This window comes from Myotis lucifugus, unplaced genomic scaffold (genome assembly GCF_000147115.1).
Source record: "Myotis lucifugus unplaced genomic scaffold, Myoluc2.0 scaffold_159, whole genome shotgun sequence".
NCBI classification, from domain to species: Eukaryota; Metazoa; Chordata; class Mammalia; order Chiroptera; family Vespertilionidae; genus Myotis; species Myotis lucifugus.
In genome coordinates this window covers 342,311-360,209 of record NW_005871207.1, presented here as the reverse complement: position 1 = coordinate 360,209, position 17,899 = coordinate 342,311, and the positions used below count along the sequence as shown (strand labels likewise).

At 37.2% G+C, this 17,899-nt stretch overlaps 1 protein-coding gene across 1 annotated transcript in view; it reads right to left on the bottom strand.

Annotated features, from left to right (window-relative positions):
* Positions 1 to 279: 279 nt before the first annotated feature.
* The window catches only part of LOC111827403 (TCF3 fusion partner-like), a 92,487-nt gene continuing 74,867 nt past the window's right edge, over positions 280 to 17,899 (bottom strand). Inside the window, exons 2-3 of the mRNA XM_023759627.1 lie at positions 1,040 to 1,105; positions 280 to 819 (exon numbers count right to left, since the gene is read on the bottom strand). Of these exons, the coding sequence (XP_023615395.1) occupies positions 280 to 819; positions 1,040 to 1,105 (606 nt within the window). The remainder of the gene's footprint in view (positions 820 to 1,039; positions 1,106 to 17,899) is intronic.

The following is a 17,899-nucleotide window of genomic DNA, read 5'->3' as shown; positions in this document are numbered from 1 at the left end:
TAATCCCCAGAACCTCAGAATGTACCTGTATATGGAGATAAGATCTTTAAAGAGGGGATTACATTAAATTGAGGCAGTTCCAGTGGGACCCTTAGCCCATTTCACTGAAGTCCTTATAAGAAGAGGAATGTTGGGGTCCTGCCCAGCAGGTCCAGGGGTTCCCAAAAGTGTGGATGGAGTCGGCAAAGAAGGAATGACACAGAGGCAGCATTCAGGTAATCATCATAGCCAGGTTCTCTTTTTATTGTCCTGTTACATCTATATTTATACTATTTGATCCTATAAGCATGTCTCTATAAGCTTTTTTTTGCCGAGGAGAGCATGGGGTCTGTTTATTGGGGGGTCAGTCAAAGGGGTGGGGTAGGGCAGCAGCTTGTCTGGCCCCCGAGAAACCCAACTTGAGTCCAGAGCCTCAACCGCTTTGAAGCCAAAGTCTTCCTCCACCTTTATCTGCACGGGGGCCAGCTCCGGAGTCAGCGGGACTCCCGCCTGGTGCCCTTCCTGTGGCACTCGCTGCGCTTGCTGCCTCTTCCACCCGCTGGGCCCCTCGCCAGGGGCCGGGCTGCTGGCTTCTGTGGGCGCTGGTGTCCTCCTGGGCAGGGACAGCCCCTCTTTCTCTGGAGGCTCGTTCTCAGCGTTGCCTGGGGTGGGGGCGTCTGTGCCCTGGCTGCCCTCGTCCTCTAGTAAGATGGTGAACTGGCTGGCCCGGTAGTCATCGCCGTAGGAGTCTAGCACCTTCTTGAGGAACCTCCGCTCCTGCTGGAGTCTCTTTGTTATCCTCTGTACCTGATGGAGCCTGTTCAGGACCCGCTCGTTCACCTGCTTGATCTCCCTGCAGTGCCGACCCAGCGCCTGGTACTTTCTGTGATTGAGTTCCCATTGGCACCGTTGTTGCTGGCCTTGGGCTGCCTCCTCCTCTTTGTCTTGCACCTGGAGGCTGGAGCTGCCCAGACCCCCAGACAGGAACTCCACTTTGGTCTCAAGCTCGCTCTCCAGGATGTGACCTGAGAACTTCTCAAAGCCCATGGCTGCCATGGACCCCTCTCTCTGCTCCAGCTCCATTTCTCCCTGGCTCCCAGCAAAGAATTTCCAACCTTGCAAGCCTCTAGTTTAAAGTGGCTTGCAAAATGACACAGCCCATCCAATTTCACAGCCAGGTACCCAGGCCCCGGCTGCTAAGCCTCCTGGGAGTTGTAGATCTCTATGTCCGGCTTGCCTCCCTCGCCCCACCCCCATCCCAGTCCAAACTGAAAGGCCCTGCTGGCTGGTCTAACCCTGTGGCCAGGCATCTGAGTCACCTCGGGTCTTTATTCCTGTCCTGACACCGCGCCATCTGACCACGGAGACTCTCCTCTTGGGAGGCCTCTGGGTCTCCTTCTGGGTCTCCTTCTGGGTCTCCTCAGGCCAGGCACCAGATCACGTGCCCCAGCGGCGATGCAGCCCTGGCGCCTGAGTCTCCTTCTGGGGCCTGGCTGCATCGCCCCCGGGGACCTGATCATGTGCCCCAGCTGCGACGCAGCCCGGGCCCCTGGGTCTCCTCAGCCCAGGCACCAGATAGTGTTCCCCAGCGTCGACGCAGCCTCGGCCCCGGCTCATGGGTCGCCTTCTGGATCTCCTGCTGGGGCCTGGCTGTGTCTCCCAGGGGACAGGATGGTGTCCCCAGGCAGCTATGCAGCTGGCCTCTGGCCCCGCCTCTGGGTGTTCTCCCATCACTGGTGTCCGATTACTGGCCCAGGGCCGGCAAAGGTGCCAGGTTCTCCTATCACAGAAGCCGGCAAAGGCGGCCTGGCTTCTCTGAGCAAAGGCAGCTCAGTTCTCTGGCTCTTGGCTGCCACCTGGGTTTCCAATGCAATCAGCGGCAGGCAGCTTCTTCCCTCCTTCCCCTTTCGCCTCCCAGCATTGCGGCTACGTATGCAAATTAACCGCCATCTTTGTTGGCGGTTAACCGCCATCTTGGCTGGCAGTTAATTTGCATATCGCCCTGATTAGCCAATGGGAAGGGTAGCAGTCGTACGCTAATTACCATGTTTCTCTTTTATTAGTGTAGATGAGAGTTTAGACTAAGAGTTGATATTGTAAGGGTTGAGACAGTTGGGATGTTAGAAAGGGTATGTGTATTTTGTATGTGGGATATAAATTTTGGCCAGTTGTATGCATTATAGTGGGTTGGTGGTCCCATTAGCGATATGACTATGTTTCAGAACCTGTGAATGTAATCTCACTTGGAAATAGTGTTATTGCAGATGTATTTAGTTACAGTGGTCAGGATGACCTCTTTCTCTATATTCTGGTGAGCCCTAGATTGAAGTACAAGTGCCCTTCAATAGAATAGGGACAAACAGAAAAGACCATACAAAGACAGCAAAAGAGATTGGAGTTATTCAGCCAGGGGTCAAGAAACACCTGGAGTGCCAGCACTTTTTGTTTCAAAAAAGAGATGTAAAATAGATTTAATTTAATTCTAGTATTTTAAAGAGTTATGAAATATTTCAGAACATATTACTTTACTAAGTGATCAAATATACTATGAAAAAGTGCTTTAAGACTTCCAAATAGCTCCTCCACCCTCTTCTATGTGTTTTGTGTTTGTGTGAATCACTTCTCCCAAAAGAAAAGAGTAGACTATTACATTGTTAAAGTATCAGAAGTATAAGAAATATGCAAATTATTCATATTTGACAAATCAGTCACTGATTTAGTTTCTTTCATATACTGGTAGCTGCCAATGTATCTAAATTACTTTATTGACAAGATAGAAACACTTTTAAGGTCTATTTATTTGTTTAGAAACATGTTAGCTATCCCAAATTTTAATTGGTTAGGGCAGATAATGAAACAATTGTGTGAAAGTCATAAAAGAATTAATCATTTTCCCAAATGATTAAAAGTATCTTCAGCCATACTGATTCATCTGTCAAACAAAAGGAGATTGAAAACTAAAAGGATTAAATAATGTTCATTTCTTAAATTAACCTTTTTTACCTGCAATAAAAAAATAAGTATAATTATTTTTAATGAATTAATCCAATATTAAAACGTTGCACATTTTTGTTACATTTCTTGATTCAAATAGGTCAATACTTTATGCTCTTATACTTAATGAAAAGACCATTGATTTAATTTCCACAGAATAAAGTGTGCAATTAATGTTTTAAAACCTTAAATGTCTGGCCAGTTTAACAGAAGCTTTGAATGAGTCCTAGAAATAAATTTGATAAAAGGTAAACTTGTCAAAAAAATAGGGGTTAGTGGTCTAAAATTTATTTCAATTAAGAACTTCTTCTGTTTTTTTTAATGACCCATACATATTAGCAAGTTGTTATTTAGTTGGAACATGCCTTTTAGTCATAGCATCTGCACTAATCAAACAGAGCTATATTTAAGTATTAAAATATTTTATTTTTAAAAATATTTAAAATATATCTTTACATTGAGATATTTATTTCCAGTTTTCTACACAATTCACTTTCAAAAATGATTTATATTTTTATAAATAGGAGGAAATTCTCTCCCAAACTATAAATGATAATTATTTAATAAGAACTAAATTTATACCATTTACCATAGGAAACTGATTCCTTTATGACCTGGGCTACAAACCACCCTGACACATGAGGTTAACCAACAGAATTTAAAATACATGGCTTATTTGGTTAGGCAAAAATCAATTTGTGTCACATCAAACAAAAAATTATTAAATATTTTATGATTTAGATTTATATCCTCAAGTCAATAATTGTGCCATTTGCAATATCTGTATAATGAATATATCTATATTAGTTTTTAAGTAATACACACTCTAATTATCATGAGTTGAAATTTAAGAGAGTTCTTTATGGATTTTTATGTTCTTTAGGAATTAGGAGACTTTTATTTTGTTAAAAAATAATTTTTGTCTGACCAATGACTTTAAAATTTTTTTATTTTCTTAATTGATTAAGGTCTTATATATGTGTCCTTATCCCTCTTTTACCAATGTTTCTGTCCAAATGAGCTGAGAATGATCTTTCTGTTTTTCAGGATATCAAAATTCTGCCTGAAGATCATTCATATGTTTCAAAATTTACCCTCAGAATGCCACAAACTCTGGGATATATGAATGCATAGTTTTCTCATTTTCTTTAAAACAAATTATTTTGAAAGGCTGGAAAAATAAATCTTTGTGACATAAGGGTTTGGTTTTTTGGCAGCTTTTAAGGAAAGATATTAGTTATATTTGATGTTAATGATGGTTGAAATGGAACATAATAGTCTTTCTTTTAAAATAAATGATTAGACCACTTATATTGCCAAATATTATAGGTGTTAATTTGTTCAAAGCCAGTCAAAATGACTTTTTATATTATTTTTGTATGACAAAAAAAGTCCTTTCAAAGACCTGAATATATATATTTTTTCTTTTGTTTTTCCTAACTAAGCCTCAGTGTGGAGGAATTTTTCTTTGTGTCTGCAGGTACAGAATGCACAGAAAACAGAAACTGGAAGCTAGGAAAACCATTACTTTCACGTTGTCAAATCCTATATGATATGCTTTGAAACGTCCAAAAATTGTCACTGGGTCTGCATTGGGTCATACCATTTATAGAAGGCATTTCATTTATTTTTTTGTTCCAAGACACAAATAAGCTTAGCCATTTCCAGAGTACATGATTTTATGGAGGTGTCTCTAGTTTGTGTGTGGCTTCTTTGGTTCCCCCAGGTTTAAGCCAGTCAAAATAATTTTTTATTATGCTCTAATTTTTCAAAATAAGCATAATATTGACAATAATAAAACATCAAATTTGGATTTCTGGCTAATGATAAAGGTGCTCTTTTTTTATTTTCCTGTGGTAGTCTTCCTATTATAAGTATATTGCCATAATAAAAACAATCTAATATTAAGCATTCCATCCCACTCAGTGATAAAAAAAAGGATAGGTAAACTTATTTTGGTTGTTTACATCTTTAACTTTGCTAGATATTTTAAAAAACAATACCAAAAATCATATTTATGGAGCTTTGTATTTAAATGTATATTTATAAAATATGTTAAATATATTATAATCACTTATATAATTATCAATAATATAAAAAATATAAAGCAGTAAAATATATGGCTTTGTATTACATGTATTAAAACAAATGGAAATCAATTGGTACACTCTCAAATCACAGATATGGTAATGAGTTACTTCACTCTGTAAAGAACCGTTCTATTTGAACTGAATGAGTACAGGAATAACTGAATTTGGTATTATAATATAACTTTCAAAATAATTTTAAAGTATCATGAATAAAATAAAGATGTATTATAACTATATCTATTTTGAGCATTCCCTAAAGCTCCAGTTATCACAGATAATGATTTCATGTTCTATTGTAAATTTGAAAAGTCAGAACTCTGAATATTTATGAAGAGTATGCATCAAGGTCTTAGATACTTAGCTGAGGGATTTTGACTTTTTTATAATCCACACATGAAATTATATTAATAAACTTATAGAGGAAGTGGCTATACCCACCCAGTGATAAATTCTGAAGAGTTCAATCTTGTAGTTGAAGCAGTTTAAATCTCAGCAATATAAACATTTTCCATTTCTCCCAAAGTGAATTTCCAAGTGCTATTTTTTTTCCTCAGCCACCACACTCAGACTCTTTTTTTTAAAAAAACACTGCATTAATTAATCCAGATTATGCAAGGATTTAGGCTGAAGTACCTTAAATTTTCCATCCCTTCATCTTGATGAGTATAATGGGTGCCTCCAAATTCCACAAATTGACTTTCTTACCCCTTTCAACTTATTTATCTGTCTACATTTTAATAATTTTTACAAATATTTGCAATGTTTTATTATGTGAGAGAACAGAACTGCAAATTTACAATCTAATAAAGGATTCAGAATATAGCCATTTAGTGGCTAGAAAAGGGAGTTGGATAAACATTAAAACACATGCAAAGCCTATTATTGGAACACATTTCAATAGCATCTGACCAGTATCAAATTAAAGAATATTACTTGTAGGAAAGAGAAATATCAATGAAATATAAAGGATACTTAGCTTTAGTCACAACAGTAGTTGGGAATGTTTAACACTGTAAAAATAGAACAGAATAAAGAAGTAAGTTGAAAGATTTTCCATGTGTGACATGACAAGTCACCTGGTTTCCCTCCTATGTCAGTGGGCTGCCTCTCAGTCTTCATTCCTGATCTGTTTTCATGCAGTTCACTGAAAAGTGAAGTGCCTTAGAACTAGGGGACACATCCTCTTCTCTTCTTTATTTTCATTATTTCCTGTAGCTCATGGTGTATACTTAACTTCTATGCTGAGAATTTTCTAGTTCATGTACCCCGACCAGATTTCTTTTTTATCTCTGAGCTCATGATTTAAAGATATAACAAGCCACTCGGTATTCTACTAAAAACAAACACCAATCTCTTTCCATCTTTCCCATTCCCAATAAAAGATATGATCATTCATCCTATTACTCTTGCTAAGAATCCAGAATTCAACTTTGATTCTTCTTTTGTCACAGCTCAGTCCTAAATCCATCAGCAAAGCTTTCTTTTCACAGCCTCCACATTAAAGCCTAAAGCCTTCCTTCTCCATTGTGCCTACTACAGTCCAAACCAAAACTCCAGTCTCCATTCTTGCAGTCATCTCCTAGTGACACTCTTGCCTCACTCCAGTTTTTTTCTTCATGGCTCAATCAGAGAAATATATCCAAACCCCAATGAAACACATGTCCGCTGTTTTATATATTTCAATGGTATCAAAAGACCTAATAAAAAATCCTAAGTTCACATCATGCATATTACTAATTAAAAAAAAATCAGGATTTTTTGTACAGAGAGACTATATCCAAAAAAGACTATTGCAAGAAATGGGAAAGAAATTATTGAAACGGGGAAATGGACAGTTGCAACAGGGTGGGGGAGGGGGGCGGGGGAAGCTCTGAACATGAGATCTGCAAATATCTCAGAGGTCAGGTAGAAAAGGGTTTTTACTTTATAAGGGGGAGTGAACAAGACTGAAAAGAACTTGGTGTAGGGAAGCAGAATGATGGCAGGGCATGATAATACAGTAGATTAGGAAGGTTTTACCCAGAAATCAGGTGGGATTGAGACTGAGAGTATTTCTAAATTTAGGAATTTAGAAGAAGGAAAGGCTTAACTAAAGTTTCATAAAGTAAGAGTGATGAGCATTTTATGCTGATTATTCGGTGCATACAAATAGTTCCACTATTCATGAAGGTAAGAATGGGGATTTGAAAGGTCTGTGTCTTGCTTTATCACCTGTCTTTACTAAGTCATATGGGTAAGGGTGTTTCTTTTCTGAAAGCAAGTTCCTGAAATACAAAAGGATGGGAAGATTTTCCAATGTCACAGAGCTCAGGCAATTTTCAACACTGTTGATATCAAGTTGTTATTGGATTTGGCATTGTATATCTCTACAGCTCATTTTGTGCCATTCTCCTTGTTTAATGTGCTTTAAGCAGAAAGCTTCTTCCAGTTCCTTTCTAACAATTTTTCTTAAAGTATGTTTTGTTTAATATTAGCATATCAATCATTTGGTTACTATTTTGGTGACTAATCTTTTGGTTACTATTTTCATGGAATATCCTATTCCTCCTTTTACCTTAAATCTATGTGTGTATTTATGCCTAAAATGAGTGTCTTATAAGGACCAGATAGATCAATCATATTTTCATCCCTTCTGCCAATCTCTGTCTTTTAATGGTAAATTTAATCTATTTACATTCAAATAAAGTCATGCACAAAAACGATTAGTGGAACCAAAGTTTATTGAGAGAAGCCAGTCCTGGGAAAGGTGCAGCTGGGGTTCCAGGAGCAGACCAACATCCAGAGCTTCCTTTCCATGTTATAGTGGGGAGTAGTTTAGCATCCAAGGTAATTAAAGTTGATTAGTCCATGTATGGAAGCCCACATGGCCTTAAGCCACACGGGTGACTGGGAGTGTATCTCCTGCCATCAACCCAAGCATCTAGCACCCCAGGGTGAGAGGAAGAAGCACACACTTTTTTGACATATGCTTGTTAGTTCCTGATTGGTCCTTTCAAAGAATTTTGTCTTGGCAACATCCTTGGGATTGGTTTATACATCTTACTACTTTGTGATCGGTTATCTGCAAGCTGCCTATCTTAGGAGTATTCATATATTTTAAAGCTTGTGCCTCCTGTGCAAGCCCTTCTTGCCCCACCAGTTGGGGTGTCTTAGTAACTCTACTTAGTTGGGTTCCTAGTTTTACTTCCTCTTCCCATGGTCCCGCCCCATCTACCTAGCTTTTTTCTGTCTTCTCCAGAGTAAAGAAGACACAATTCACTTAATGTAATTTCATAGAAGAATTTAATTATATTATCATAGCTCCAACTTTTTATTTATACACCACAAAAACCGAATTGAATAAAAAATGTTATTTAATATGAATAAAGGTGATTTAGTCAGTTGATTTCATGGTAAAGTTAAAAAAAGTATAAAATGTTGGGTAAGGGAAATCACTGAGCCCTTAGTGAGTTAAATTACATAGTCATATATTACAGAATGTTAAAATTGGAATTTTTGAAATTGCATCATTTCACATATTGAGGAAGTTTTACTATGTGTTCAATAAATTTTGGTGACTTACTTTTTACTTTTATTTTTAAGCACTTATAAGCAAACTATTTTTATTATTGTTCACAATAAAGGACATAAAGGTCAGTAGAAAGTTCCAGTGGTACTCTTCAAGAAAAATTACTCAACTTTAGGATTAGTTTATTTGATTAAGGTAGTGGTAAAAAGGAACCCAGATAAAAATGACCATTTTAGTCCTAACCAGTTTGGCTTAGTGGATAGAACGTCAGCCTGCGAACTCAAGGGTCCCGGGTTCGATTCCAGTCAAGGGCATGTACCTTGGTTGTGGGCACATCCCCAGTAGGGAGTGTGCAGGAGGCAGCTGACCAATGTTTCTCTATCATCGGTGTTTCTGTCTATCCCTCTCCCTTCCTCTCTGTAAAAAATCAATAAAATATATTTTAAAAAAATGACCATTTTACATTGAAACTAACCCATAAGAAAAACTTGTCTGAACACGTTTTATCTATGAAAGTAGTTTTGAGCATTTTGAGATCAACACATATGGGATAGTCTAAGAGAAAATTACATTGATATAAGAAATCACATTCAAAAATTGAAAATGGAAAAATTGTTACCTAGAATAAATAACTTGTGGATTATACAAACTCAAAAACTCTCCAAGTATCTTCTTAATTCTGAGTGGGAAATGGAATGAAGGAAACTTATTACTTTCCTCAAATATAAGAAACAAATAATTCCATGTAAATATTCTTTTTTCATATAGGTTGGTTTTGATGGCATTTTAAAATATACTTTTAAAAAAGAACTAGAGTTAAAACTCTGCCACAGAACACAATTATATATAAAATGGAGATGATTATAGGTTTATAGATATATAGGTTATAAATATAACTTTCAGATTATTTAAATCTCTATAATGGAGAACTTCATTGCATCACCTAACATTTTCTAAATATATGACAATACTTATAGGAAATTTGGGGACAATATTGTACTATGTATCTTGAAAAAGATTTTAAGCCTTAAGCTTTATTCCCCTATTTTCTATGGACATTGTATTGTATTTGCTACTGCACTTCCTATAACCATCTGTAATTTTTCAACTGAGAATCCATGAACATTTGGTGTGTCCTAAAGCGTGTTGTGTGCTTTTCTCCCAGAACTCTAATGTATGGTAGTATTATAGAATAGAGTATCCTGCTCCTCTCACTGAAAGCAGCAAACAAAAATCTGTGCTCAAATTTTTGAATCAAACTGATTATAGCTACTGTGTCCCAATTTGCCCTTATATTAGATTTCAGCCAAATTCAATTACACAGTGTGCTCCTTGCTGCCATAGGATGAGTGGCAGGACAAAGATGAATGCACTCAACAGCTGCAACTGATTGATCCCACAGGCCTTCAGGTTGATTAAAGTGTCCAGGAATGAAATGAAGAATAGTATTCATCTGGAACTATTGGTCAATTTTTAAATTAACTGAAGTTTTTATGAAATAGCATGATTGAATTGAATTTCTTTTTATATTTTGAGAATGATAAACAAATGATGTAGATAGAGAACTGATTTTTTAAAAAATTGATACTTCAAATAGAATATTTGTCTTAGGTGCTTACATTTATAATATGCATAATGTTCATTTGTTAAAAATGATGAAGTGTGTATAATGGTAATAATTATATAAACATAATTCAAAGGACTAAATGATAACATATATGAACTGGAAATATTGGTTTGTTTTTTTTTGAAAATTGCCTTTATATTAACGGTTACTTACTGCTGATAATAAAAAAAGGAAAGAAGTGTTAGGGTTTTTATTAAAAGTATTTATTATTAGCTTTTTTGTAATTTCATATAATTAAAGTTAAGCATAGAATGATTATAGTAAATATAATTCTTCAGTTTTTCAGGGATTATAATTTTCACAATTGTGGAATTCAAAATATTTCCATACAGATTAATATGAAGATCTAATATAAAGTCATAACTGAATTTTAAAGTATATGTTAGAAATCTCATTTGCTAAGGATAACCATGAGCAGATGATGGGTGTATTGCATTACATGACAAAAATGGCAGGCCCACTGCATGGGAGAACATATTTGCCAATGATATCACCAATAAGGGTTTAATCTCCAACATTTACAGGGAACTCATGCAACTTAACAAAAGGAAGATAAACAATCCAATCAAAAAATGGGCAACGGACCTAAATAGACACTTTTCCAAAGAGGACATACAGAAGGCCAAAAGACATATGAAAACATGCTCAAAGTCACTAATTATATGAGAGATGCAAATCAAAACGACAATGCAATATCATCTCACACCTGTCAGAATGGCTGTCATCAACAAATCAACAAACAACAAGTGTTGGAGAGAATGGGGAGAAAAAGGAACCCTCGTGCACTGCTGGTGGGAATGCAGACTGGTGCAGCCACTGTGGAGAACATTATGGAGTTTCCTCAAAAAATAAAAACTGGAACTCCCATTTGACCTAGTGATCCCACTTCTAGGAATATATTCCAAGAAGCCAGAAACACCAATCAGAAAGGATATATGCACCCCTATGTTCATAGCAGCACAATTCACCATAGCTAAGATCTGGAAACAGCCTAAGTGCCCATCAGCAGATGAGTGAATTAGAAAGCTGTGATACATCTACACAATGGAATACTACGCTGCGGTAAAAAAGAAGGAATTCTTGCCAGTTGCAACAGAATGGATGGAACTGGAAAGCATTATGCTAAGTGAAATAAGCCAGTCAGAGAAAGATAAATACCACATGATCTCACTCATTTGTGTAATATAGAGAACAACATAGACTGATGATCAGGGACAGATCCAAAGACAGAGAAACAGCAATCAGACTATCAATCCCCAGAGGGAAAGTAAGGGAGGGTGGGGGTAAGGGGAAGAGATCAACCAAATGACTTGTATGTATGCATATTAGCCAAACCAATGGACACGGACAACAGGGGGATGAGAGCATGAGTGGGGGAGGGGAGGTTGGGGGTTAATGGTGGGATGAGGACACATTTGTAATACCTTAACAATAAAGAAATTAAAGACAAAAAAAAATGGCTGGTATGAGAGTTGGTCCTGGTGTTATAAGATTGGGGTGGGAGGAGCCGGGTGGAGGGTGTCATGAGGGACATCTGTAATACTCTCAACAATAAAGATAAAAAATTTTTAAAAAGGAACTATATTCTTCAGTCATTAGTGTATGACCTTATTCTCATGTTGCTGGAAACTTCTGTACCTCTAGAGCTTACATTCATGTTTCTGGCTGAAATAGATCAGAAAGAACCAAATTGTTTACTCTGAGAGCATGTTTGTAAGGGGAAATTATGAAAATGTTGCATGAGCAACCTTATCTGTAAAGGAATTAGCATTTTTTTCCTTCAACAATTAAATAACAACTTGATTTAAGTCTTTAATGAATTTCATCACACAGTGCAATAACCTTGATATACTAAAGCAAAATGCTCACATTGTGAATTATTGTTTCTATTCCACTACTTCTATTACAGGAGCAACGACTGTGTAACTTTTAGGTTTTGCAGCAAACTAGCTTTTAATTTATCTATATCTCTATTAGTAAAAGCAGGGCCTCCAAGGGCCTCTGCCTAAAGCTATTCTGCATTATAATCAGATGAAACTTTTATAAAATTGGCATTCTAGGTTCTTATTCAAAAATTTGTGACACATGACCATATCAAATTTATTGATAAGATATTATATTAGTAATAGTAAAAAAGGGACTTCACATGCAACAATTCAGCCTTCAGTTTTACATACAAGCATAGTATGCACTGGAGTTCTAATATCCCTGGGAAATATTTTTTATACATGGATTATTTTTTCAGTTAACAGTTTAATTGAATATGATTTCTTCTTTCTATGTGCTAGTGCAGTTAAATATTGTCTTGAATTAAATGAGATTCCATAAGATCTAAGGAATATTCAACCAACGTTTTATATCTCTGAAAGACGGGGTGGAGAAGAGGAGATGGGAAAAGGGGAGAAAGGAGAGAGCTACTGATTTAATCTTTCTTAAAAATTCTGTGAAAGTATTAAATAAATGAACACATTAAATTTTGGGGGACTTTATCAGCTTAAAGTCATTCTGACTTTATAATTACATAATGTTTAAAAAAATGAATGTCATTGCTTAAATTTTCTGTTTTAAAAGCACTAAATATTGGGATATTAAGGTCAATTTTTATTTTCCTAAAATAACCGAGCTATACTAATATAGAATTTTAAAAATTAAATTATGACAATTAGGTTTTAATTATAAAGTAAATTATTTTCTAACTATAATAATTTCTAGTATTTTCTGTTCATAAAAACATGTTTCCCAGGAGTACTGAGTCATTTCTTGCCATGGACTGTTTTGTCATTCTTGTGAAGTCTATGGAATGTCTTCTCAGAATACTATTTTTATATTTAGCCAACCTTCCTTATCTGTGAGTTCATCATCCAAGGGGGCAGCTCCTGCATTGAGCGTCTGCCCCCTGGTGGTCAGTGTGTGTCATAGTGACCAGTCATTCCCAGTCGTTCTGCTGTTAGGGTCAATTTGCATATTACCCTTTTATTATATAGAATAGAGGCCTGGTGCACGGGTGGGGGCCGACTGGTTTGCCCTGAAGGGTGTCCTGGATCAGGGTGGGGGTCTCGCTGGGGTGCCTGGCCAGACTGGGTGAGGGGCTGATGGCTGTTTGCAGGCTGCCCAAACCCCTTCAGGGTGGGGGTCCCCACTGGGGTGCCTGGCCAGCCTGGGTGAGGGGCTGATGGCTGTTTTCAGGCTGCCCAAACCCCCTTCAGGGTGGGGTCCCCACTGGGGTGCCTGGCCAGCCTGGGTGAGGGGCTGAGGGCCGTTTTCAGGCTGCTCACACCCCTTTCAGGGTGGGGGTCCCCACTGGGGTTCCAGGCCAGCCTGGGTGAGGGGGTGATGGCTGTTTTCAGACTGACCAAGCCCCCTGGCGACTGAAGGTCCCAGCCTTTCCTTTTTTTTATTCGCTCCAGCTCTGTGGCCACGGCCTGCTGAAAGCAGGTATCTAGGGTTTATTTACCTTCTATAATTGAAACTTTGTTGCTTTTGAGTGGAGCTCAGAGCCGGCGGCAGGCTGGCTTCCTCCATCACTGGAGCAAGCGAACCTCCTGCTTGCTCCAGCTCCGTGGCTGCCGGCCACCATCTTGGTTGGGTTAATTTGCATATAGTCGCTCTGATTGGCTGGTGGGCGTGGCTTAAGGTGCAATTTGCATGTTGTCTATTATTAGGTAAGACTAGAAGCCCGGTGCACAAAAATTTGTGCACTGGCGGGGGGGGGGGGTCCCTCAGCTCAACCTGTGCCCTTTCACAGTCTGGGACCCTTCGGGAGATACCCACCTGCTGGCTTAGGCCCGCTCCCCTGGTGGCAGATGGCACGTCTGATCCTGTGGTGACTGCCCCGTCTCCCCGGTCACACACTGCAGGCCCGGATCCTGTGCTGGGGCGGGCGGTGGCTTGGGATCTCGCTGCCACCTGGGCAGGGTGGCCCAGCGAGATCTGCCTACAGTATGCAAATTTAACGGCCATCTTTGTTGGGTTAATTTGCATGCTCTTCTAAATGGCTGATGAGCATATCAAAGGTATGGTCAATTAGCATCTTTGTCTTTTATTAGTGTAGATTATTTCCCAACCTGCTTATTCTAGTTCAGGGTCACAGGTGGCCGGAGCTATCTAGGCAGCTCAAGGTACAAGGTGGGAGCTCACCTAGACAGGACACCATTCCATCGGAGGCACACTCACAACCACTCCCACACACACCAATTTACCTAACCTGCACATCTTTGGGATGGGGGGAAAAACCCCTGCAGACATGGGGAGAACAATGCCACTCCACAGGACAGTGGCCCCAGCAGGAATAGGTGTTTTGTTTTGTTTTGTTTTGTTTTGTTTTTTCTGGTCAACTTTATATCAAAATGACTTTGAGTAAAATGGTGTTATTCAAGGACCTGCTGTACTAAGTCTCAGTTAATTGTGGATTCCAAGTTTCTTTTATGCATAGCTATATAAGGCTTTTAACTGCTTTTACTTAATTCAAGTATTCTATGTAAACAAGCATAAAAAAACCATAAAAAGAAAACTAGCATATGAATTAAATGAAACTGATGTAGCCTGTTATGGAAAAATGCTTTAAACAGACCACTTCACTAGGTTAATCAATATCTCATAGTTTTTTATATCTCCATTTTTAAATTTAAAACTTTAATCTGATCTCTGAAGTTAGACTGTAAAGACAAAAAAAAGAAAATAAGTAAAAAGTAAATCTGACTTAAATTAAAACTGCACCCATCTAAATGGGAACATTGACATTTGTAAATAATTTGTCAGAGAACATTTGGTATAGGGTAAGCACATGAAGAGGTCCATAAATCTAAAATAAGCTAACACTAGAAAGAGGGAGAAAAGGTTAGTTAGGGGATTGAGCATATGAAGGTTATAAAAAGGAAATTTCACTGCTTAAAATTATTATTGAATATAAGATACACATGTCACATTTCATTTGCAAGCATATTGATTTGTTCCCTTGCACTGTTATGGAATTTTATGAGGCAGTTCTGTATGTTCAGTATTATTTAATTTATAAAAGTACCTGATCATTCCAAAATCTTGTGTTTTTCTGAATCTTTTTCTATTGCCTGCTGTTTTCATGTTTCTCAGGTATGGTGTTGTTTAAAATCTTGCGTGTCTGGTTTTCATTGATTGTGTAATATTTAAACATTTACTTGTAGTAACAATTTTATGACCTATGATAATAATAACTTCCTGCAAATATACTTTCTTTGCTTTTGTATCAGATACCCAAAGGGCAGGGGCACTAGGAGACAAAAACAATCTTAGGCCAAACTCTAGGCTTGAGGTGAAACCAGACTGCAAGTCCCCAGGAGTGTAGTTTCATCCTCAGTCTGCGGTGTAGCCATACGGGATCCCAGAATTAAACACCGTAAATTAGACTGCCCTCCTTAGCTAAGCAGCCCATGCGCTCTGTTCCCCTGTTTCTCAGATCTACAACATCTGAAGCTCAATTTTCTTCTCCAAGTACTAGACGTATGCCAATGGCTCTTTGCTTCCTCCTAGAATTTGGTCTACTAACCCCTTATCAAGTTAACATTTTATTCATAAATCTGGTGTCCTGAGCAGGGAGGTTTATCTTAAGCTCTAGAATATTGTTACCAGAATAATTTTGATGTTTGATAAAGTGTTTCATTAAAATTATACTGACTAAAAAATTAAAAACTTAATGCAAAGCCCTTTTTTAGTCATGTCACATCACCTTTTTAATGGAAATCATAAAACAGGAAGATATTTTGATGGTTTTACCCATCTTTGTTTTTTTGTTGTTGTTTGTTTGTTTTTTGTTAATTCTCACCTGAGGATATTTTTCCATTGATTGTTAGAGAGAATGAAAGGGAGGGGGAGAGAGGGAGCGAGAAACATGGATGTAAGAAAGACATACCTGCACGTGCCCTGGGGGCTGGGGATCGAGCCTGCAACTGAGGTACGTGCCCTTGAATGGAATCAAACCCACAACCCTTCAGTCTGCTGGCTGATGCTCTATCCACTGAGCAAACCTGGCTAAGGCTATCTTTATTTTGAACTACACAATAAATTTAGTCATTGACTACTTAGCCCTAAATTAAATGCATTAAGACTTAGGCCTACACTAAAGAAAGTCAGCATATATTATCTTCAGGTAACACACATTAGCAGAACACAACTGAAATTAAGAAAGCTTTTTGTATTATACAATAAGTTGTTATAATAATGATGAAAGTAAATCAACCCTGTTCATAGGAACCATTTCTAATACAAAATCACATTCTATTTACTCTGTCCTAGATGTTAATTTCCATGACAGGAAAATTTAGAGAGGAAAAACAAGATGTAAACTGTGAAGCCAGAGCTTTCCTCAATTTGTTTAATCACAGAGTAGCAAAATCTCCACAGCACACTACTGAACACATTACTGAGAGTAACATTTGTTTTTATGCTTTATAGAACTTAGATCAGAGAAAATGACATCTCTACTTTCCCAACTTCCCATCATCCATTTTGTGTCTCCTAAATTATTCATGAATGAAATAACAGTTTTCTACATTAATAATGGATAACTATATCAAGAGACTATGTAAGATAAAATGTAAGTGGCAAAGGAATCAAAGTTTTGGCAGCTTTTATGATACCCATTCATCTACATTTTCTAGCATTAATCATTATGCCATCTTTGGTAGTAGGATACATGCTCAGGGACAGAAGGTTTTCCCATTGACATGCAGGCCCATTTTACTTTAATAAAAAATACATTTTCCCATTCTATAAAATCCTTGCCACACAGCAAGAGATAATTTGTTTTAGGAGTTACTATATAAAAATATTAAGAAAAATTAGGCAATGATTATTAATTTCTTAGTTATATTTTTACTCATGTATTAAATACCTCACATGATACCTTACTATCAGCTAAAGTTAGTATGGAACATTTTTAGTGGGACAAAATGTACTCTACAGGATATTATTTCACTTCCTGCATACTTTTAACTGTACTCAGAGTACATGCAGGGAAGTATAAATAATTCCCCAAATTCCCATAAGGATTTTTTTCATGGTAATGCAAAATTTAACTTTAAATCTTACCAAATTAAATGTTTTGACAGTATGAAACACACCATCTTTTCAAGTGGTCAGTATTTCATTCAAAAATACAAAGATAAATAATAATATCTTTAAGAAGATTGATTCTTGGTTATCCTAAGCAGAAGCCCTATCAATTGGTTCTAATTGTTATCAGCAAACAATAAGGTTTGAGCTTTGAAACGCAATTTCAATTTTTTTTTATTTTTCACCATAGAATTTTAGAGTTAAAATAGATATCAAATATCTTCTAATCAAACTCCTTTACATTCACCTGTGGAAAGTGAATACTGGAAGACCAAAGAAATCAATTATATTGTCCTTATTTTAACAGGCATTTATAACAATCTTATTAACCTAAATTTCCACTATGTCTTATTGACTGTTCCTACATCTTTTGTTGTCAATAAGCATTTCTTCAATCACCCAATATTTAAGTTAACATAATAACCAAGAAAATATTCCCCTTATCACTTATAATGTAGCAGATCATAGAACATGACAATAACCCTAATCAACTTATTACATTATCAAAACCAGGTGCTGTACACTAATTTTGTTCCACAAGTATTATTTAAATAAAATGTTGAAGAGTTTAAATAAGAATACAAATTTGCTAATTGTCATGAGCAGTACACAGAC